At 38.7% G+C, this 22,622-nt stretch overlaps 1 protein-coding gene across 2 annotated transcripts in view; it reads right to left on the bottom strand.

The window, feature by feature from the left end:
* rabgap1l (RAB GTPase activating protein 1-like) overlaps window positions 1-22,622 on the bottom strand; it is an 89,197-nt gene that overhangs the window by 20,535 nt on the left and 46,040 nt on the right. For both annotated transcript variants that reach the window (XM_017413404.3, XM_037974326.1), the window contains exons 14-18: window positions 10,743-10,856; window positions 6,262-6,336; window positions 4,926-5,051; window positions 3,923-4,066; window positions 291-332 (exon numbers count right to left, since the gene is read on the bottom strand). In XM_017413404.3, coding sequence (XP_017268893.1) covers window positions 291-332; window positions 3,923-4,066; window positions 4,926-5,051; window positions 6,262-6,336; window positions 10,743-10,856 — 501 coding nt within the window. The remainder of the gene's footprint in view (window positions 1-290; window positions 333-3,922; window positions 4,067-4,925; window positions 5,052-6,261; window positions 6,337-10,742; window positions 10,857-22,622) is intronic.

Genomic DNA, 22,622 nt, shown 5'->3' with positions numbered 1-22,622 from the left:
AAAGCCATCTCTTGAATCAAAGACAATTTTGTTTTTAGGTGTCATTTTAAAATACAGTTTCTGATCTGACCACTGGGGGGCGCCAAATGCAAGAAAATAGTTATGAACCATAAATGCGTTTCCTATAAACTTTATTTTCCACTCCTTTGAGATAAAATCTCACAACTAATAACCAGTTTTGGTTACATTTTTTTAGATCCAGATGAGATTTTTGGAGCAGAATGAATTTAGAGTGCTTCATTTGAAATGTTACTTCATAGTCCAGTAAAATGGATGAATTTATCACTAACCTTGAGCAGGGCCAGAGACACGTTGAAGATAATGTTCATCCCCTGGAAGACAAAAAGTCAGATGTGAAAACAGCAACAATAAGACACAGTTATTTAGTGTATATTATAAGGTTTCAAAAGCTTAAAAATCACTAAATTGAAGTTTAAATTGTATAAAATGAACAATAACCTCTGAACACAACACCTAAAAGTGTTTTATTAGTTGTCTTAATACAATCTTTTTATATTATCTTTGATATAACAAAACTTCAATCACCTGTTTTTTGTTTTTGATCATACTGAAGCACTAAGATTAAACTTAGAATATAATAAAAATGGTAAAAAAGAAAGAAACTTCTGCAGTGAAATAAAAGGTTTTTAGCATTTCGATAACTTTTCAGACACGTTTTTAGGGTAAAAGGAAAAAAAGCATAAACCCCGAATTAAAAATCTGAGTTTTTTATATACAAATACTGATGTTTTTACAGGATATTAATATTAAATTTATTCATTTTGCAGTTCATGCCAGTCATTTGAGGTGAATAAACGAATCATTACAAATAAAAGTAAATCTTCTGCAGTTGCAGCACACAGATATCGTAACAGAACATAAAGCTGAAGATGCAGATGCCTGGCACATAATTAACTTTGTCTTTAATTTGTGATTTATTCTCTTTAAAAACAAACATTAAAGCCTAATTTTTCACGAGGAGGAAATCATGCTGTCGAGCTGTTTTATACATCCACTAAAGCACGCCTATGAGAAAAGTGACAGTGTGCCTTTTCTTTCTCCTTCATCATTACAGTGCTTTGAATTTTGACACAGAAAGAAAATCTGAAGGCAGCTCGGCACGGGAACACCCCTCTCCTTAGTCTCCGGGACAACGAGTCCACATGGCAACACAGAGCTAAAAATATCTGGAGCGCTCCGAAAATAACCGAGGGTGGGCTCTGCCTCCACACACCTATCTTCGCAGGCCTGAAGATGGTGCTGCCATGCTGAGGCATGATCAAAGGCATATGGGAGAAAGGAGTATCACCTCAGAATGGGAGTGCACCCCGCAGAGGCAGAATCAGGGGAGATGAAAGCCAAAAACACGCAGAAAGGAGAAAATACAGTACGAGTGTGTCAACTGGGAAGATGATGAGGCAAGTTTTAAAGAGTCAAATTGTGCAGAATCCAGCATGTCTCTTTACAAAAACAAACACTATGTGATTTGTCCACATTTAGAAGATAAATACTGGGAGCTGCTGTGAAAATATCTGATCTCTCTTAAAGGGAAATAACTTTAACGGTCAAATAATCTGAATTCAATGTACTGTGTTAAAGTCTTGAGCCACCCTTCATTTCTTTATATTTCCATCATTTTACAGGCTTTTTAAAGAATCTCCATCATTTTCAGTCTAAAACTAATGGGCAAAGAAAAATACAGAATCAGGATCTTAAGGAAATTTGACAACAAGAACATGAAAAAACAAAGTTGCTGAGGAAAAGCAAACTAAAAAGGAGAATAAAGTAATGGCGAAACCCAGGAAGGGGGAGATGCGGGATTGGAGACTTGTGGTTTTACAGGCATGTTGTCATCATGCGGCTCATTGGGTGAGAAAGATCAGAAAAACTTTTAATTGTTCTGCCTCAGGCCGACAGGAGGAGATGGAGACGGGAGGGAGCGCTGTGTTTGACTTTTACAACAAAAGACACATCTTTAAAGAATGATTACTTAATCCATCTCTTTAAATGTAAACAGTACACCAGGGAGTCCACCAGTAAAAATGTGAATAATATCATCTTAATGTGGGTCACGTGATGCTTATATTCCTGATTCACCTGAAGTTTATCCAACAAACCCAACACTTTGGTCAGGAATGACACAGATACTTGTTTAATCTCAGTGAAAGATTCCCAGTGCATCCAGATTTTGTTTCTGGTTTTATACGGTCTATTTGGCAGCTCCTACACCAACTATTTGAAAAGAAAGATGTTTTTAGAGGAGTGACTGTAAACATGTGAAAGTCACTTCAATCCTCAGCCCTTCCACATGTCAAAATGACTTTGGGCTGTAAAAAATAAAGAATACCGTGCAGATACATCTTCATAAGCAGCATTTTATAGATATTTGTGTGATGGGATTTGGTTAACTGAGATAGCGTCATGGGGTGTTAATCCTTAAACTCCATCAACCACAGCCAACTCTTCCAGATCTTCAGGGACAACACAGTGGGTAAAGAAACACATATCCTGGAGATGTCAAAAAATCTTATCTAGAAATCCCCGACATAATCCTTCAAGGCACAAGATAATCAGTCCATCCGTAAACCAAGCCACTATTTGGAGGGAGTTCCAAAGGGAGTTCAGTTCCTTGTGTTTGAGACCTCATTCTTTCACTCACAGCTTGTGGCCATAGGGGACGGTTGAACGTAGATTAAATTGTAAATCAACAGATTCACCTTTCAGTTTAGGCACCACCACAAACGCTGCCCCAATCCGCCTCTCAATCTCCTGCTGTGTCCTTCCCCCACATGTGCACTGAACCCCCAGACAGCAGCTCAGTCCTAACCAGAAGCTACCTGTCCTGCTGCCCCAGTGCCTGCTGGAGCTCTCTGTTCAAACAAGCAAACAGAACCACATGGTCTGCAAAGATGCAATGTGAAGCCAGCTGAACTGGCAACCTCCTGCCCGTTAGCTGAGCCTGAAAACTCTGTCCACAGAAGTTGTGAACAGAATCGGGAACAAAGGGCTGCCCTGGCAGAGTCCAGCACCCACTGGAAATGAGTCTGGCTCTTGTTGTACGGAGACCAGCCCCCTCAGGACAGGCTAAGAGACGTGGACAGAAGCCTTCTTCATAAAACCATTAATGTAATAAAGTTAATCAACAGATGCTTTTTCAGCATTTTTTATAAAACATTACGGTGTGACATTAACATTGTGTCATGCCTCTTTTGTACTTCTTATTTCAATTTCTGTATCCTTCAGCAAATGTAGCTGCCTCTGCAGATGCATGTTTCTATTCTGTGATCATTTCTTCAGCATTAATCACAATCTTTTCACTCTTTTTCCAATCGGACAAAGCATCCTGTCCGAGCCTGGCTCTAAGTTCTCGCTTTTACTATATAAAGAGTCTTATAATGAACATATAAAAGATTTAAAATTCATCCTAAAAGCTGTATTGTTACCTATGTTATTAAAGTGAAAAAGCTGTCCAGGCTCTTAAGTTAAGAGCATAGTTTCAGAATTACATAGATCATGTCTGAAAAGAAAAAATGAATCACTTATAATCGGTGGGGGATTTAGTGGCCCTAATGACATTAAAGCATTGATTTGATCAACTCTTGAAAGCCTGCACAGCACGCAGATGCATAAGAGCTGGTGGTATACAATAAGTGCTCTTTACTTCTGACCACAGATAGTTGGTCAGAGGTTCAGCTCAATCAATTTCTCCCTTCATCCATCTCTTTCTTTCTCTTTTCATCTCTGTAATCATTCCATAATGGCTGCCAGTCCTCTTTCTTCCTAATAACCTTCTCTTCTTTCTCCTTTCTTCGAATTTCATGTTTCCACAAGATTGACCTTCCCATTATTTGACTCCATACATACAATGTGGTCCAAATCCCTCTCACAATGCTCTCAGCATAATACATTGTAGCGCCTTTACCTCGCAGAGCAGCAAGTCAGTGATGTGGAAAACCATGCAGAGGGGGAACTTGGCCGTGAAGAGGGTGAGGAACCACTGGGAGGCATACATGTGAGCCTCCAGGTTCAGCTCCTGGAAGTGGGCCCAAAGGTCTGGAAGTTGTTCCTGTGGGAGCAGAATAAAAAAAAAAAGAGACTGAGAAAACTGCCCTCGTAAGAATGTACTGTGAAGACACAGCTCTTCCTGCGTTTTCACCTTTTTTTTTTTTTACTTTATTTCTACTCAGATCTAATTCAATTATGCCATTTTGCTGGGATTATGAAGTTAGTAAATAAAATAAATGAATGAATTAATAAAAAAAAATACAGTACTTCATCAGTACAGCAACCAGCCAGGAAAACTATTACCCCAAAACAAACAATGTTAAGTTTCATAATGACATAAATTTAAAAAGGCAACAATATATCAAATATAAATACTGCATTTCATAAAATTTTAACTAAAAATGGGAAAAAGGTGCTCACAGAAATGTAAAAAATGTAAAGCCTTGTGTAGATCTGCAAACTTTAAGGCAGAGATGTCGTGGATCACATCTGACCTGTGCTATGATCGGTTTAGGCCTTCAAAATCATATTTTATTTATATGTATTTATCCATCTGCCTGTGGCCTACAGCTCACAAACCAGCAAAACAAAAAATCTGAGAATATCCTGGAACAGCCAGCGGGTCGTGTCTGTCAATCCTCTGTTGTAAAACTCTTAAAGACAGACTTGTCGCTCAAAACACTTGGAGAGCGCAAACCTTTAAATGATCAAACTGTGGGATCCGGATCACAGCGGAAATGTAATCAGCTGTTTTTTGTGAAAACCCGAACATTTCCTGAAAATGTCATCAAAATCTGCTCATTAGTTTTTAAGTAATTATAATTTAAAACAAACGGATGGACCAACACTACTGAAAACATCCCTGAAAGTGAAATCCTTAACACAAGCCTTTCACTTCTCGTTTAAATTGCCTTACTAACCTGTATCAGCCTCTCCAGCTGGTAGAACTTGCAGTGAAGATCTACAAAGTTGTTCCTGTAGAGCCCTCGGAGGCCATATTCATACATGATTTTCACCAACACACAGAAGGCCTGCTCCTCGGGCATCTGAAACCACACGGATAACTTTATACTCTCTCTTTGAACTTCTGGCAAATGTCCACATGTAGACTAATTAAAGGACAGAAAACAAGTTAGATGTTCAATGCTGACACCATTTCACTGGCTTTAAATAATCAGAAAAAGAAAAAAAAAGCAAAGTAGTGATGAACAAAAGGACTTTGTTGGCACGATGTGCAAGAAATGTGTATGTTTTGTGTTTGGGTGTGCCTCTGAGATCAGGGTTTGTGTTGTTTGGATAAATGAGAAGAAGCTGAACACTGTTTGTGTGAATTAATGGATTTATTTTTCCTTTAACTCACACTTGAGGACAGGGAGGAGATATTTAATCAGAGTGACAGTGTGTGTTTGGGGCTGAATGGGCTCCTGCAGGTAAACTTGAACCCCTATAAATATTCTTGACATCTCTTCTATAACCTCTCCCTCCTCCTTCTTCCTCCATAACCCTCTGCTTCCTCCTCCTCCTCCTGTATAATCTCTACTTATTTTACTGCAGCTGTCCCCATTATCTCTCCTTCTTCTCCACACTTTTACAGCCTCTTCCTCAATGACTTCCTCTGCACTACTTCCTCATGTCCCTTCATTAAATTTATGGCTCTTCTTCCTCACTCCAGCTCCTCCAGATATCTCAGTGCCTCCCCACTACCCCACAGTCTCACTGCTCTTTAACCTCTGCTGCCCTTGGTGTCTGGACTTCAACCAAACTTCCACCTCTGTCTCCCGTCCATTTTGGACTCCCGGCTGCATGTGTCGTCTCTTCTGTCTCTCCTCCATCTGTCTTTGTGAATTTTATCCAATAAATTTTTATGTGATTTCTATTCAGACAAGTTGTAATGCACACAAAACACACCAAACAAAAACATGCTTTTCAGATTTTTCACTGAATTACTGCATCATAAAAGGTGTTGTTCACATCAACTTGTTATGTTTTCTTCTGCAGTTCTGTAAATTATCTTAACAGCAGATCACATCAACTCTTAATAACTGCATCGCAACAGTGAATGAAATCCAGAAAATTTTCTGAGAAATTGGTTTCTGTTTACATTGCATTTAGATGGATGCATCGCTCCTGCATGCACAGGAAATTAAACGTAATAGTTGCAAAGAATCATGAAGCCATCATGTCAGACCGCATTATTCAAAACAAATGCAGGATTAGCTAAAGCATGAAAAAACACTGAAAGATAAATTTACTCACATGCAGAAGAAGAACTGCAGCAAGAAAGGACTGACCCGGACAATAACCTATTTCTTCATCGTAGACAGAGTAGGCCTGTAAGAGAGAGAGAGAAAGCTGAACATTTATATTGGTCTTTTATTATCAGAGACAGATAAAGAGTCATTTAACCATACAGACAAATTCTGTAATGTTACAATTAGAGTTTAACCAGATTTATAAAACCTAAAACAGAATTTGGTCAAAGATTCAGGTGTTTTAAACTATCAGCAGCCAGTTTTAGATCTGAACTGAAAGACAAGATAAACAACTCTGCTCTCCTATTTTGATTATTTTATTTAGGAAAGTGTAGCTTTCAGGATCTGATTTTCCTCAGAATTTAACTGGAGTACATTATTCAAAATAAAGGGAGCACCCAGAGGTCCTATTATTTATTTAAGCTGCTGGATTTCAACACAAAGACAGACCTAACTCTTATTGGAATGATTTGATTTTAAAGTTGCATTGATTCTGTAAGTGTTGTATTCACAGTAAATAAGATTGCAGACAAACCTATAAAACCAACATTTTCTGTTACTCAAACTTACACCATTAATTGTAGTTTTTAATTTTTTTTATTCACTCCTCCTCACTGCACAGTTCAATAACAGTATAATTCAGCGTACCCAACAATAACAACCTCTGCAGGAGCGGTTCAGTCATTTAATGTCCTGTACTTAAACACGTATTGAGGAATCAGCGTGGACCCTGAATTAACATCCAGTCAATTTAAAAATTGCAACACATTAATATTGTTGCTAAAATAACTATATGAGCAGTAATTCAGCTCAGTGTTTAAAAATGCTTTAGTTAAAACGTATTTTTCTTCACACACAAAATGGTTTGGTTTCATCTTTATATGCTTAAAAAATGCACTTTTGATTGTTGTAAACATCTGAGGACCAGCAGTCAGTCATATCGAGACCATTTGATCTTAAAAGCCTTGTTGAGCTTTCACTGAGTCACTGAAATGTTAATGTTGTCGCGACATCAGCATGAAATGAAGAACATGTCCTAGGAGACCACTTCTCACCAGCCCTCAAGGTTTCCTAGAAGAAATTGCCCAAGGACTGTCTGCTATTTTTCTTCTTTGGCAGTGGCAATGTCACTTTCTACGAGTCTTTCGGTTTTCTGAATGCAAAACTAAGCCTCGAAATCTAGTAACATAAGACTGAAGTTATCAACAAACTTTCCAAAGACTAGTAAAGTGTTTTAAGGGGATATAAATTCAGAAAGCAGCACTTTCTCCTACGGTAGAAGCACGCTATAATCTGTCCTTGCAACAACAAAGTTAAAGCACAGTTGTTAAAAACATGTAGTGCCTGCAAGAGAACTAGAATTAAAGTACGACAAAATTCTGTAATTTGCAGGACATAATTTCTTCCAGCAGCCTTGGGTTTGAATTATGCTCCGTCTAGTTTGCTGTTTCATCCAAGAACATTGACAGACAGGAGTGTCACAGATAACACGGAGGACAAAAAGGTCTTAAACAGGTGGGGATAAAATGATACAGATTAAATTTTGGGGTAACAAAGAAAGTCGTTTGCATAAAAACGGCCAAATGCTTCAAATGTCAAGAAGGAAAAAGGGGGGGGGGGGGGCTGTTCTCACTGTGATAGCTCCAAAACAACAGAAAAACCGTTGTTTCAAAGCTTGTTTAAGAGATCAGAGGAAAATCAGGAACCACACAGTGCGCCCCGACCTACAACCAATATTTTCTTATGAATATTTGTATAAAAAAATCACATGGAAAGACTAAGCTGGCAAAGGCTCAGATATTTTGTCAGGTTGGACCCTCTTCTACAACCAAAACTGACAGAGACAGCAGTGGGTAAAGAGACTGTCTTCTCATGTAGACGCTTAGAGCTCCACTCCTGATGTGTTCAGCTAATTTGGTATTTGATGTGAAGGTAAGAGAGAAGTCTTGCCGCGCAGTCTGTCGTGTAATCTACAAGCTGACATGCTTGATAGAGTGTGGCATTCAAACGTCCCCAACTCGACTGGGAGAAGTGCATTCTGACAGATGGATGGGGGAGGTCCTGGTGGGTGAAATCTAAATTTGTTAGCCTGGCCAGATAATAGGCTCAGAGGGGTGGATTACTGCAAAATATGCCTAGTTTCTCAACCATCAAGAGTTTTCTATGATCTTATGTACAGTGTAGAAGTCTGAAACTGTTCTTTGAACGTGTAATAAATGACCGTGCACCTATAGGTTCTTTTATGCTGTTTTGCACTTTCATTCATACGGACATCCATCCATCCATATATGAATTAATTCTTTGCTACCTGTCCAGGGTCGGGTCACAGAGGTAACAAGCTCAGGAGGGAAACCCAATCGTCCCTCTCCCCAGCGACGCTCTCCAGCTCCTCCTGGAGGATCCCAAGGTCTTCCCAGGGCAGAGAAGGTAATTAATCTCCTCTACCCCAGAGTCTCCTCCGAGTGAGACATGCTTGAAAAACCTCCAGAGGGTGGCATCCTAATGAGATGCCTGAACCATCTTTGCTGACACCTTTCAGTGTGGAGAAGCAGCAGATCTACTCTGAGCTCCTCCTAAAGCTGAGCCAGACCACCCTACGAAGGAAGCCCCTTTCAGCCCCTTGTATCCTGGATCTCATTCTTTCATTCGTCGTGACCATAGGTGAGAGTGGGAATGTAGAAAGAGCTTTGCCTTTCGACTCAGCTCCTTTTCCCCCAGAAAAACACCTTCTTTACTGTAGACAAGGCCCAGATCTGTCAGTCCATCTCCTCCTCCATCCTGCATCACTCATGAACAAGACTCACAGATACTTGAACCCCTTTACTTGAAGCAGAGACTCACCGCCATTTTCCAGTTAAGTTCCTAAAACACTATGTCTCATTCATTCAGTTGCTGTGCATCATCATTAATCTTCCCTTGGTAATAAATCTGTTTATTGTTTAATCCCACAACCGGGTGGTCGCACAGACCATATGTCATCACTTCATCACAATATGAGCCACAAAGCCAGCTTACCTTTTCATGTTACCAACTCCCTTTGCGGCACAAAGGTCCATCGGGGTGGATTAGCTTCAACCCCCCTCGACGCCTCGGTCAGATCAGAATCACACCAAGGCGGCCAGAAGGCATCCAAGTCCTGGCTTGAAGTGTGCACTGTACCCCTCATGTCAATATGTGACAACCTCTAAACCCCATTCACCTACATCCAGGAAAAGGAACCAATTTCCCATGACGTCTTAAACTTGCATTCTCCAAATGAGGGTGGAAAATGCAGGTTTAATGCAATTTCCCATCATAGAAAACTAGGACTGTTGTATTTGGCAAACAAAGTCATTATTATTGCTTTAAGCACAGTATGAGCAGAACTTGCTCTTCGCTGTTGCATCTAAGATTAATCTGCCGTGGTCAAGTAAACAAGAAAAAACACAAAAAACATTTCTGTTTCCATCGAAATGTTCCCTTTTGAAGTGCTACAACTATTATGTGTGTTGTTGACTGTGAAAGGCAACTCACGACGGCCACAGCAGGCCTTCCAGGTGATCAACAGTAGATGTTTGAGATTTTGTTTCTCAGTGGCTGAATGGAACAGAAAATTAAGGAGATTATCTCTAACAAAAGGCACGAGTTGCAGGTGATCTTCCTGTGAGAATAAAGGTTAAAAATGAAAGACTTCGGGCTTATTACTGAGTAGGGTATGAAGATGAATATAAACTTTGTCCTGGATTCTCCATGCCTGTAAAGCCTCAAGATCCAAGCAACCTTATCAGCTGCAAATCTACATGGATTTGCATACAAATGAAGTCTGGCTCACCACTGACCTACTTGGGACCAGACTGGATGCTAAACCCTCCTGACATTATCTCCCAGAGCGCTGACCAAACATACTCTACTTTTGCATTTATGAATTGATACTTCATTGGTTTAAAATTAGTTCTGGTTTTAAAAAAAATAGACAAAACATTAATGTTTCATCTGCATTTATGTGTCATGCCTAACCTTTACAACACCCCTCGTTTTCTAGTCATTGATTTGTTTAAAATTAACCATTTATTATTTAATGTTTATACATGAATCAGACAAGATAATACCATAATAAAAAGATGTACAAAGTGGTGCTTTTTCTAGCTGCACAGCTGGTTCCATTTACACAGAAAAGTACTGCCCAATTTCCCATTATAAAGCCAATGTTAGTCACCCAGCCTACTGAGTCTTGCCAAAAGAAAAAGAAAAATACTGGCTGACGTTTTAGGGTTAGGAAACATTCATCACATACAGTATTTAAGAATTAAACCCTCATCTTACTAGCCAACAGAAAATATGTTTAAAACAGACATAAACCTTAAAATTCTCCCAAGCTGTTTGTCTTCTTCTGCTTGATGGCATGAAGAATAAATTGGTATCACACGACCGGGATATAAGCAGCCATTTTAGCTTCTAAATAAATAACCACCCCTTCACAACCTCTGTGTATTATTTCTGACTCACCTTGCAGATCTTGTACAGTGAATCCTGTCCATCTCCGTCAGAGTCCTTGAAGTAGTCATGTGCTGGAAAAGTGCGGTGGATGTCACGAGTGATAACACTTTCCTGTGCCGAGTCCTGCAACATATAGGATTTATAAGCTTTACATGTGCGAAAAGCCCAGACACATCGTTCCTGTCTTTAGAAATATTTAAACAGTGAAAAAGAGGGATTGTGCTTAATTCAGATTAGACAATGCTCGTTCACTGCTAGGATACAATGAGCAACAGATGAATTACCTATTTTATCTTTTGCACCGAGCCTCAGTCAGTTGTTTTACAATGACCGTCTAAATCCCAAACACACACACATGAAAACAAAGGTACTCAGGTATTTCCCCGTTTGTTTTTCCCTCTCATATAAATGCACATGGCATTACAGTCAGAGAGGGGACAGCTTTCTCAAACAACTCCCAGTAGATAAATCAATGCCATGCCTGGCTGGACTTGATGTGTTTGTGTGTAACGGACAAGGAGAGGAAAGTATTAAAAAAATCTGCCTCTTTGCCTGCTAAAAAATAAAAAATAAAAATAAATCAAGTGTGAGTGTCTCAAAGCAGTGAAGCAGCTTGCAACATGTTTGTGGGAAACACTGCAGGAGTTAAAAAGGAACTATATCCAAGCTTTTAATCATCTGTTAATGTTTGTGCAACAAGTAAAAGAAGCATCTCCCTCCAGATTATGTTACCTGAACAATAAGGTGACAGGACAAGAATTACTCTCATTTGGGGTGCCCTTGCAACATAGTAATTAATAAAGATGACCATATATTTGCAAAGAAACTGTTTTTTCCCCTCTCACAGTATTCCTCCTGTTTCTGTCTATAAAAAAGTCATCAAAAGAAAAGCTTTTTAGAAAACAGAAAGGCATAATTTTCTCTGACAATACTTTACAACAGATTTCTTTTAATGAGAGCACATTTTATTGTCTGTTTCTTTTAACTTTGTTTTTACAGGTTAAATTTATAAACATTAAAGCCATAATTTCAGGAAAAAACGATGACTTGTGTTATTAGTGATACTTGAATCACTTCTTGAGACAAGAAGGAAAATGGCAGATGGGACCAGAAGCGTGCCAACACAACTCTGCACACATCAATGGAATTATTTGTGTACTGTATTACAGTTTTCATTATTATTATTATGCTTTTTTTTCTATTTGTTTCAAAACTGTGTAAGGTTTAACTGCTTTACATTTATCCTTTGTACACACACCAAAGGCTTTGACAGAATCTGCTGGCACGACTGTGTGTAACGCTTTAATGAGATTTGTATTGAAGAGGTGGTGTTTTGTTCTGAGTATTATGTGTTGGAAATTGAATGGTTTTACATCACGACTGTACTGCAACAAGAACAACAACAAAAACAAAACAGATGCATCTCATCAGGAAGGACTCCTACAAGTTGCTTCAAAACTACATTTCTACGTGACAAGGGTAGATACATCTTATAACTTGCATTAAGGGTTAAGATACCTAACTAAAATAACATTTTTTGTTGCAGCTGATTAGGTAACCTCATGTAAGGCTAAAATAAATACATGAGTAGTCGACCTTTGAAAAACAAATGAATCTACAAATAGTTTAAGTATAAATTTTAAGATTTGGCTTCTTCAGTAAGGGGTTAGGTGCCTTAATTTGTTTTACATGACAAAACCATTCACAACATCAAAACCAGACAGGTAATGTAAAAAAAGATAATTTCATGACAAAGCATTGTTTTTCTGGTCTTAGTTATTTGTTTATTTGACATGTAAAGAGCTGTTGGAGAATCAGAAAAATGGGATTCTTCTCAGCTGCAGAGGACAAGCAGGGCAATGTTCCCATCATGCTGCCAAACAGGAGCCTAAACCCATTAAAGCTACTTCCAGATTTACAGATCCAAATCACATCAAACACAAGATGGAAAGGTTCAGTCCTGCAATCCAGATGATTCACAAGGAAGAGGAGCAAAACCCTTACTTTCAACATAAATACTGACTGATGATTATTAGCCTACTTCTTCTTAATTATCTCATTTTACAATTTTACAGCGCAGCTATAACCATGGAAACATCGGCCAAGACCGGCAACAATTTGGCTGACAGTGAAAGTTGTAAACACTTTGATTTAATAAACCATGCATGCCTCTGCTAATTAACAGCCTCATTACTCAAAATACACCAAAAAGTAGGAGAGGACGTCCTCTACAATGCCTAATCCCCTTCTTTACCAATCTTTTATCCCTTCCTCTTCTTCGCCGCAATTTCCTTCTGCATAGTCCTTTGATTTTTATTTTTCACTCCCTGCATCTTTGTTTCTGTTTGTTCCTCATCTTCTTTTATATCCTCTCTTATTTTCCATTTCATGTCCAACTGTAATGTCACTTCAGCTGCTATGTAGACAGACATGAAGCAAATAAGCTATTTAAGTCTACCAGCACGCAAGCTTTTTCCCTGAGACTAATGCTTCACATTTTGATGCCCTACAATAGTCTTGCTGTGACTAATCAATTAATCACACTGAAGTGGATGAAAGGTGGGTAGTAGGACTACTTCACCCAACTTGTTAGGGGGTAAAATTGAGTGCAGCTGAGCTACAGTTAATGTTGTCTTTGCCCTAACAACCTGCAAAAAGATTTTTCTACTTTACTGGACCATTCCCTAAACTGTGACCTATTCTCCTGAGCCGAGAGAGCTCTGAATAAATAGTCATGATTTAAATTGCCTACTGTATTTTGGATGTTTTGTGTGCATTAAGGCATGTAATTTGCATTCCTCCAGGGAGTCTAAAAGTCTAAATCAAACCAATGTTGCGTCACCATTGGCTTTTGTAGTTAGCTGTTTTTTCTAATTAGTATGTTATAAAATCTGTATTTTGATCAGCGACTTTGTACTGAAAGCACTATGTTAGCTACATTATTCTCAGTATTTTAGTAAAAAGGCCATTTGGTGCAAACAGTGCAAAATTACAAAAAGAATGCAAAATACAGAAGTGTTATCTATGGCTCAGACCTGTTAACTCCAGGTCTGAGAACGGCTCGGACAGAAGGAGCGTCAACACCAACCCCGTCACCAACAACCAGAGGACTTTCCACCTACATATCATCTGCGATAGGTGAATTAAACAAAAGACTGACAGAGCGATCCAGAAGGCTGTTAACGTTTGTGAGCTACCAGACAGAAGTAAGAGAATGACGAGGGATCTGTAGCTGTGATAAGACCAGGAAAAAAGAAGCGGTGCCAAACCTTATAAAAAAAAAAGAAAAAGGTTATTCTTAACTGAAGGTAATTATCTCATACTCTAAAAGTGAGAATGTCAATTTGAGCAGCAAATTTCCACAACTTCCACCAAAACTGATTCTTGGATACCTCTTGATTGGCAGAGCCAGCCCAGGAAAATTTCATTAAGATGCCCCGCGGGAGTGAGAAGACCAAGTCTAAAGAGCCTGTGCTAAAATGATAAAAATAGCATCCAGGTGAATGCCAGGATGTACGTTTTTCTAGCAGAGCATTGCATTAGAAGAAAGCTAACAGTCTTACTTTACTTTTTAAAATGGTCTTGATGTTATGGCTGATTGGCTTTTACACAAACATTCATGAGGATGCACACCAGAGTCAGGCAGGAAAATGTCAAATGTCAAAGCAACACCAAAACAAACACAAACTCAACTTTTCTTTCTCTTTTTATAATACCGAGTCTGATCCACACCCTGATGGTTTTTAAGCTGACTGATTGAAGGTAACAGAAAGGATGGAAAACAATAATGGAAGATAACAAGGGAGAGACAGTTCAAGAGAGAAGTAGAAAAAAAGCCCAGGTAAATTAAAGAGAGGGTAGTGAGATGTGTACACAGAGGGGAACGAGAGGCTTCGTCTAACTGATGCCTGGGGGCTTGTTGGGCAGACGGCCCATTACTCAGATCTCACATACAGGTTACCCACTTGGCACGTGCAGCTAAAAATAAAAACTGCTGATGTATCTAAAGCCGTTTCCTACATCTGACAGCAGTTTATTTCACACATGAGCTTGATTGGTGGTAGCTGTCACATGAACAGAAAGTAAAAAAATCAAGACGAACCCTAATAATAGCATGCTTATCTAAGTATTATCTATGAAGGATGGTTCGGGTTACAAAAATTAAAGCACAACACAAAACAGTACATTAACGAATGAGGAAAAACCTCGTGATTATCAACACTTCTGTTCGTATGCGAGTCTGTACCGATTTTACCTGTACTTTAGATAAGAATGCTTTTGTAATCTTTTCAGAGCTGAACATTCAAATTGGTGCTTCTTCCGATTTGCCAAGAGCTGCTACATTGTCTCAGATACTAACAGACAGCTTTACCAAGCTGTGCAAATTAGCACACATGGCACATAAAATAGATAAATGGACTTTCTAATTGCACTGAGGACAAAATCATTTAAAAATATGAGATACTTTAGGAACAAAATGTTGAAAGGCCAAATAAATTACACTAATAATTTTTCATGCTACATAAGTTCATAAATCAACATTTATAGAAACATTAATCTGTCGAACAAAAGCACTCAGTCTTATCAAATGGTCCTTGAGCAAAATAAGACTTTGCCGTTTTAACATTTGCAAGTTCTTTAAATACAAGTAGTATTAATCAATCAATCAATCAAATTTTATTTGTATAGCACATTTCAGCAGCAAGGCATTTCAAGGTGCTTTACATAATTAAAAAACAAAATAAAAACAGCATGTGACAATGAATAAACAGTAAGAAAGAGACAAACATCAAAAACCCGCACTCTAACCCTAATTTAGCCATAAGCAGCTCTAAACAGGTGGGGTTTAAGTTGAGATTTAAAGGCACCCAGTGTTTCAGCTGTTTTACAGTTTTCTGGAAGTTTGTTCCAAATTTGTGGTGCATAGAAACTGAAAGCTGCTTCTCCTCGTTTGGTTCTGGTTCTGGGGATGCAGAGCAGTCCAGAAGCAGAANGATCTTTAATGTATTGCGGTGCTAAACCGTTCAGTGATTTATAAACTAACAACAGTATTTTAAAGTCTATTCTTTGAGCTACAGGGAGCCAGTGTAGGGACTTTAAAACTGGTGTTATGTGCTCTATCTTCCTGGTTTTAGTGAGAACACGAGCTATTGAGAACACTATTGAGAAAAAAAAAACAAGTCTGAGAAGTAGGACCATCACTGTCTTGATTGCACCATTCTAGAGCGAGCAGCGAGCTCTCCAATGATCCTTTTCTTTTGACAGTGATGTAATTCCTAGAAGTAGTCTGAGAGGAGCAGCCACACTTTGTTAAAGTGATGAGATGGAGCAAAATGTGAGCGTTCAATCACCTGAACACTCAGAATCCATAAGTCCTCAAGTGACAGCCCGGCTAATCAAAGATGATGTAACTAGTGTTTAAGCTGCTGGGAGCAACCTAAAGACAGATTGCACAGTCTGATGGGACATAGTGAACGCAGAATAATGACAGAGAGAGCACTGAATGGAGACAAACTAGTTCATCATTGAAAATCATTAGTTTCTTCTTGCAAACAAAAGGCGAATTTGACAAGGTGATTCCCTCAAATCCAGTTAGGTTGACACCAGCTCAGTCATCACATCAAGAACATTACCTACCGGGTGAACGAGCTGTGCTCAGGCAGCAGCTCGTTCACCCAGAGGTACAGAGGAACCGAAAGCAATGCTTATCAGCGCGCACAAAACTCAAACGTAAAGCTCTTTGGTTGGGCGACCTGTTAGGAAAGTAAAGCAGAGATACCAGAAGCAGCACTCATTGTAAGAATTATCTGATTTAACAGCTGGACAGGTTTCAGCATGAAGCCTTTGTGAGAGGCAACTAAACTATGACACATTAAACATTATAGATTTTTAATTTTCTAGAAAAAATTAAATAGTTTTGAATAAAATAAACAGCAAACTTAGCATTAAGGTGAAAATGATGTCACTAAAATTCCTTATTAAACCAAAAAGTAATGAGATTCTTCTAACTCTGTCTTTCTGAAAACATCACCCTGAGGCCGGTGTTATGATTACAACACTCGCTTCGTGCCACTCATCTCCATTTTCTGTCGAACCCAGTCACAAATCCTTTTCTCAGCTAAAAGGCTTGTGTCTAGCTTTGTGGGTCGATTGAATGAATTCAATAAACCTTGACAGCATTTCTCAGATAGGAATAAAGGAACAAAATTAAGTGGTGCCATATCTAGACCTACATATAGCAGGAGTGAAGAGTTGGAAGCCGTTTAAAGAATAATAGCCGATACACTAAGTTGAATTAAAGACACTCAAAAAACTGATCTTGGAGAGAATGAACATGGTAACAGAGTCTTAATTAGTCTATTTTATAATGATGTGTCAGTTTTCTTTGACTATGAGATGACAAAATTTAAAAAAGAGGTACCACTTACAGACTAGACTACATTTAGACATAAATATTAGACTAAAATAAATAAGAAAACATTTTCTTTTATTTGTATTTTTAAAACCAACATCCTCTCTAGAAGACTTTATGCACGGTTTTGTTACGGAGATGTCGATAATTAATCTAACCTGTTAGATATTTTTAATGGGCTGGTAATAAATTCATAATAAAGCTCTCTGTCTACATGTATTCAGTCTGGCATTTTGAGTAGGTCATCTAAAATTCAATAGTAAAACGATGCACTGTTACATAAGGTTTGTGCAAAACATTTGCTTAGTTACAGAAAAAAAACAACTTTAAATGTGTGTTTTTTTCCCATTCAGTAGTACCATTTTTGGAAAACTGTGTAATGTGTGTACTCAGGAAATGCAACATCCTTTCTGGACAAATCAAATGTTTGCCAATAATTTCACTTTTTGACAAAAAGATAAGTACAGAGGAAAAAAAGAGTTACAGGGCTGAATGAGTTAAAAGCATGTCTTACATGTCAGCAGGGCAATTCTGGACTATTAAGTCGTTAAATCTCACTCTGCACAGGTTTTACTTTAAACAGATGTTAAAAAATGGTGAAAAATCTAAAGGTGTATCAAATAAACGTGATTTAACTATAAAGTCCAGTTTATAGACAGAATACACCACACCACGGGGATGTGATAACGTCATTTTTTATTTGCAGACACACCTGGCTTCCATAAACTCTCCTCGCTGCTCCTCATTGCTGTGGGATGCAGAGAGATAATGTATTGGTGTGATATTCAGAGGACACAGCGTGATAATTAAAAACCAGCTCCCCAAGAGACCTTTGTCCTTGGTTACAGGCCAGGAAGTTTCTGCAGGCTTCCCTGGAGGGTTGATGGTGGGTGGTGGTGGAGGGGGCAACAGCTGGCCCGCCTGGCAGATTGCACATTCGTCAGCCTCTGCTTCGCTGCAGTGGCATTTAAATTGTCTCACTGCTTTTGCATTTCAAAAAGGCAGGTTGGCGGCAGAAACTCATTGCTCAGGCAGAGATTGGGAAAAAGAATTACTTGCAGCAAAACTGGTAGCAAATAAGCAAATCTGAGGAAACAAATGATGCAACAGTAGAATATAACCACAAAGCTGAATTTTCTTGACAAATGACACCACCTCCACATTCTTCATGGCACTTCCCTGAATGTGTCGGGTACCTCTTGCCGCATTTGACCCTTTAAACCAACTTGGAACCACTTTACTGCTATTTCACTTGTGATCTGTTTGAACCTAATCTTACATTAAGGCACGCCCACAAAACACTAAGTCTGGACATGAAGTGTTGAGACATCTCAGTACGATTTTTGAATGGACCGAGGCGGCATTGGGAGGGCTGAAGTTAGCTTGTGAGGTAGTAACAGAGCTGTAACAGCTGACATGTGAAGCTCATGCAAATAACATTTTCATTATTTTTGTAAGGTAGAGCAGTGGTTAGTGCTGACACCGAACAGGAAGAAGGTCACAGGTTCGCCTCATGCCTGAGGCTTTTCATGCATGGGTTTTCTCATGGGTACTCTAGTTTCCTCCCACAGACCTAAAACATGCATGTTAGGTTAATTGACAACTCTAAATTGTCCCTAGGTGTGAGTGAGAGTGAATAGTTGTCTGTCTCATTTGTCTCTGTGTCCCTGTAATAGACTTGTAACCTGTCCAGGGTGTCCCCCGCCTCCTGCACAGAGACTGCTGGAGACAGGCACCAGCTCCGTCGTAACCCTGCTCAAAAAGGTAGGTAAAACAAATGATTAGATGGATGTTCTGTACCGTTTCACTCTGCTTTACATGGTAATAAAATTAGTGCTGAAACAAAGGGAGATGCCCTCTTATCTCCACCTTTTCGTCTCTCTGACACCCACACAAACCCAAATGCAAACAGAGGTCAGTAAATAAAGTGCAGCCACCCCCAGGTAACTCACATATTCTGTGTGTTGTAGTTTTTACTAGAAGATAGGAGTTGAAGCTCTATAATGTGGGGACAGAAGAACCTAGGGGCTAAGAGAAGGAAAGTGGAAGGTCAGCTACTTCATGGGATGATAAAAAAAGCAAGGGCAGTCGGTTTTAAAGTTGCACGATTTACCACATCTGTTTGTGTAGAGTTGCTTCTTGCAAAGATAATTCGATCGGTTTATTTATATAGCACTAATTCATCAACAAAAGGCGTTGTACAAAAACAAAAGTTATGTCTAAAAATCCCTGTTTTTACCCCCATTGAAATAAATGATTATTGTCTTTGAATTGTTATGAAATACCCTCATGCAAACCTGCATTTGCAACGATGCTTTAAAAATATAGCCTAATAAGCAGTTGGTACCTTCCTCTGTACTGTCACCAACTCATTTAACTGAATTTAGATAAAACAACAATCACCTCCTGTTTTGATACTTATTTCATCAAAGATCAATAAATCTTCAAACAGACAAGAGTTTTTAAAAATTAATGGACACTACATCCATGATTATATTTGTTTTATTTTGCAATATATTCTGCAAAGGGTATGCATTATTGTTTATTATGTAGAGCAAAATTGTTCTTAAAGTGCTCAGCACAGACCCATCGATCTGTATCAGTTTGTTCAGTTGCTTTGAGTCTTTGGCTCCAATGCTACTGCTCCAGTCTATCACTTAAAGAAAATGAACAACTTGCTGCAAACATAGATGGACCTAAAGTTCCTCGGGAAGTAAAGTCTTCTCTGCCCCTTTTCGTACACAACCTTGGCATCGCATTTCCAAATAATCTCCTTTGTCTGTGTCACATTAAGGATTAAACGACTGCCCCCACCATGAGAATTAAACTGCCTGTCCTCTCAGGCTGGATCTGTGCTGCATTTAATTCTTCTGCTTTCTTTTATCGCAGTCAAATAATTACTGAATTACTGCTAATGTAGGGTTGACAAATCTACCAACTGACAGACTCCAGTGAGACACCAGACAAAAGTGATTCACTTCCCATCCCCCCAATCATTTGCTTCTCTCTGCTCATCCCAACAGGACTAAAATGCTGCCGATTGGGAACTAGTTACATCAACAACTGCCTGAGGTCAGTGGCTGAACCACTTCTCCTGAATAAGTGCCTGGTGTGTTAACATGAGAATCACTGCCTCTGGGTAGAAAGACACAGGGAGGGCAGGTATGAGGAGGAATGAGATCTGCTAAGGAGCCAAGGGGGTAATTCGTCTGTCTTCTGGTATTTAATTCAGCCAAAAGCCCTGAGAGAGAATTAGATAAGCTGGCAGTGCATCTGCTGGCAAAGCTTCAAGACCTAAGGTCTGCAGTGAGGCTAACAATGGAAAAACAAATTTGTCCTTGACTGTTTATTATTGTGCTCGTCTTTGTCCTTTGTGTATGAATGGTTAGAGCAGGAATATTGCTGCAAATGATCCCAAATAAAATTGAAAAGAACAAAAAAGGAGTTATAAAAAAAGGAAACGTGTTGCTTTATCACCTGAACACAACAAGTAAACAAGTCCTGACAAAAGTCAGTTGTTAAAAGAAACCCTGTTTTTGTACCAAGGAAGAAAAAAGGTTTGCAGGTTTGCTGCAACCAGAGCAGCTGTGAGAGATCGATAATGACTGAAGAAAGGGAAGAATCTATCAACGATGGAGAGAATCACTAAAAGTAAAGTATACCATATTGTATAGCTGACTTGTTAAAGAGTAGACCCCCTCAAAAAACAAAAAAATTTAAAAAACAAATATATTTTTCTTTTTTTTCAGTCTTTAGAGTCTTTTATTGGCTCTGTTTTAACTGTTTTGCAATGCATTATGGAAATCAGCCCATTTCTAAAAACTTAAAGCTTCAAGTCTGTTATATAGCATTAATATCACATCACATGTTTTCTGACTGCTCCTTTCCACTACGTTTTACAAAAGGTCTCTTTTTTGGAAATAAGGCTGCACATACATGAGCCAGCTGAGCTGTAATATTTTAAAATGATGTAAAAAAGTATATAATGCTTTTACATTTAATATTGCCATTTATTTGTCTGATGTAAAAAAAAACTAGTCCCACCTTTAGGTTTGTGAGGATCATTTATTCCTTCTGCCATCAGGCTACTTAACCTTGATGGCAGCTCGGAGTTATTCCTGCTGCTTCTCCACATCTTGGCTTAATTATGATGCTAATCCCTGTTGGTTTGTTGTTGTGCATATCTATTTTTTTAAAACGCGGTTAGTTTTGTTTTATGTGTGTATGGACAGGTGTGTGCGTAAATCAGGGTGAAAGCCGAACTGAATTGCCTCAAGGGATGAATAAAGTTGACTGAATTGAACTGAAAGAAACCTTAAGTTACTTTAACCAGATTAAAAATCTGACATTAGTGACATTAGAGCAACAATGCTACAAAGTACAAAAAAGCAAAACACTGCAGACTCAAGATAAGAGTCTATTGCTGAACAACTTGTGAAACCAATGGGCACATTTTGGAGAGTCAAAGCACTTAGAAGAGATGGAAGAGAAGGATTTTACTTTAGTTAAGTGGCCACTGATGGATAGGAAGTCTACCAAAGGCAATCATCAGGTCCAAAGGTGAAATGGAAGCACTGAACTCAAAAGCAGCTGATGGAAACTACAAGTGATTCCACATTTTAGACATTTCCAATGGTCCAATACAAGCCACTCACCAATGAGTGGGTAGGTAGGTGTTCTGCTTATTGCTCTGGAACTCTTTGACAGGACTTTTCTTCTCAATGGAGTTTGAAGCAATAACCATTTTATTACCAGGGCAATTAGGGACATAGTGCCATTAATAAAACAGAAGACACTGCAGAAAATTGAATGCAATGTCCCTATAGTGTGCTCTTAAAATGCACTGATGACACTGTTGGCACTTTGGAAGCTTCCTAATTTCCTTCAGTCTCTATTATACAAATATACAATACAAAACTGTGTAAGGGCTTCATAAAAGAACTAAATCAAAAGGTCAAATAATTATTTATGTAGATTCAAATGCAAACTAGAACTGCAAGCAGTTATCAAAGGGTTCCAAGCCCCCACGCTCCGCCCCTATCCGCACGCTCCGATCCCGACGTCCCGCCGGCGGCGTTCCTCTGTCGGCGAGCGGGCCGAGTCGAAACTCGCCAGTACGGTGCGTACTCAAAGGCGCTCCGTAAGGCGTAACGGTACAATTTGTGTAGAAATCTCAGGGAGGAAAAGCTCACTGCCATTTGATACCACACAGAGCCAAAGAAATAAATTCATAGAAAATTCAATATTCATTTGAAAAATACAAAAATATTCTCAGATGATCAAGTCTACATCTGTAATAATATGCATTTATCTTTATGTCCCTAGTTCCAATGCTGATTCAGTAAAAAAAAATTTAACTGTATTGTTATACCACAATGAGCCAAAAAAATATTCATGAAAAATCCATAACTCTTCCAAAAATTACCAAAATATTCTCGAATGACCATGCCTACATATGGAATAATATTCTTTTATTT

This window comes from Kryptolebias marmoratus, linkage group LG24 (assembly GCF_001649575.2).
Source record: "Kryptolebias marmoratus isolate JLee-2015 linkage group LG24, ASM164957v2, whole genome shotgun sequence".
NCBI lineage: Eukaryota > Metazoa > Chordata > Actinopteri > Cyprinodontiformes > Rivulidae > Kryptolebias > Kryptolebias marmoratus.
The sequence above is the reverse complement of the archived record's forward strand: the minus strand, read 5'-3'. Positions and strand labels throughout refer to the sequence as shown.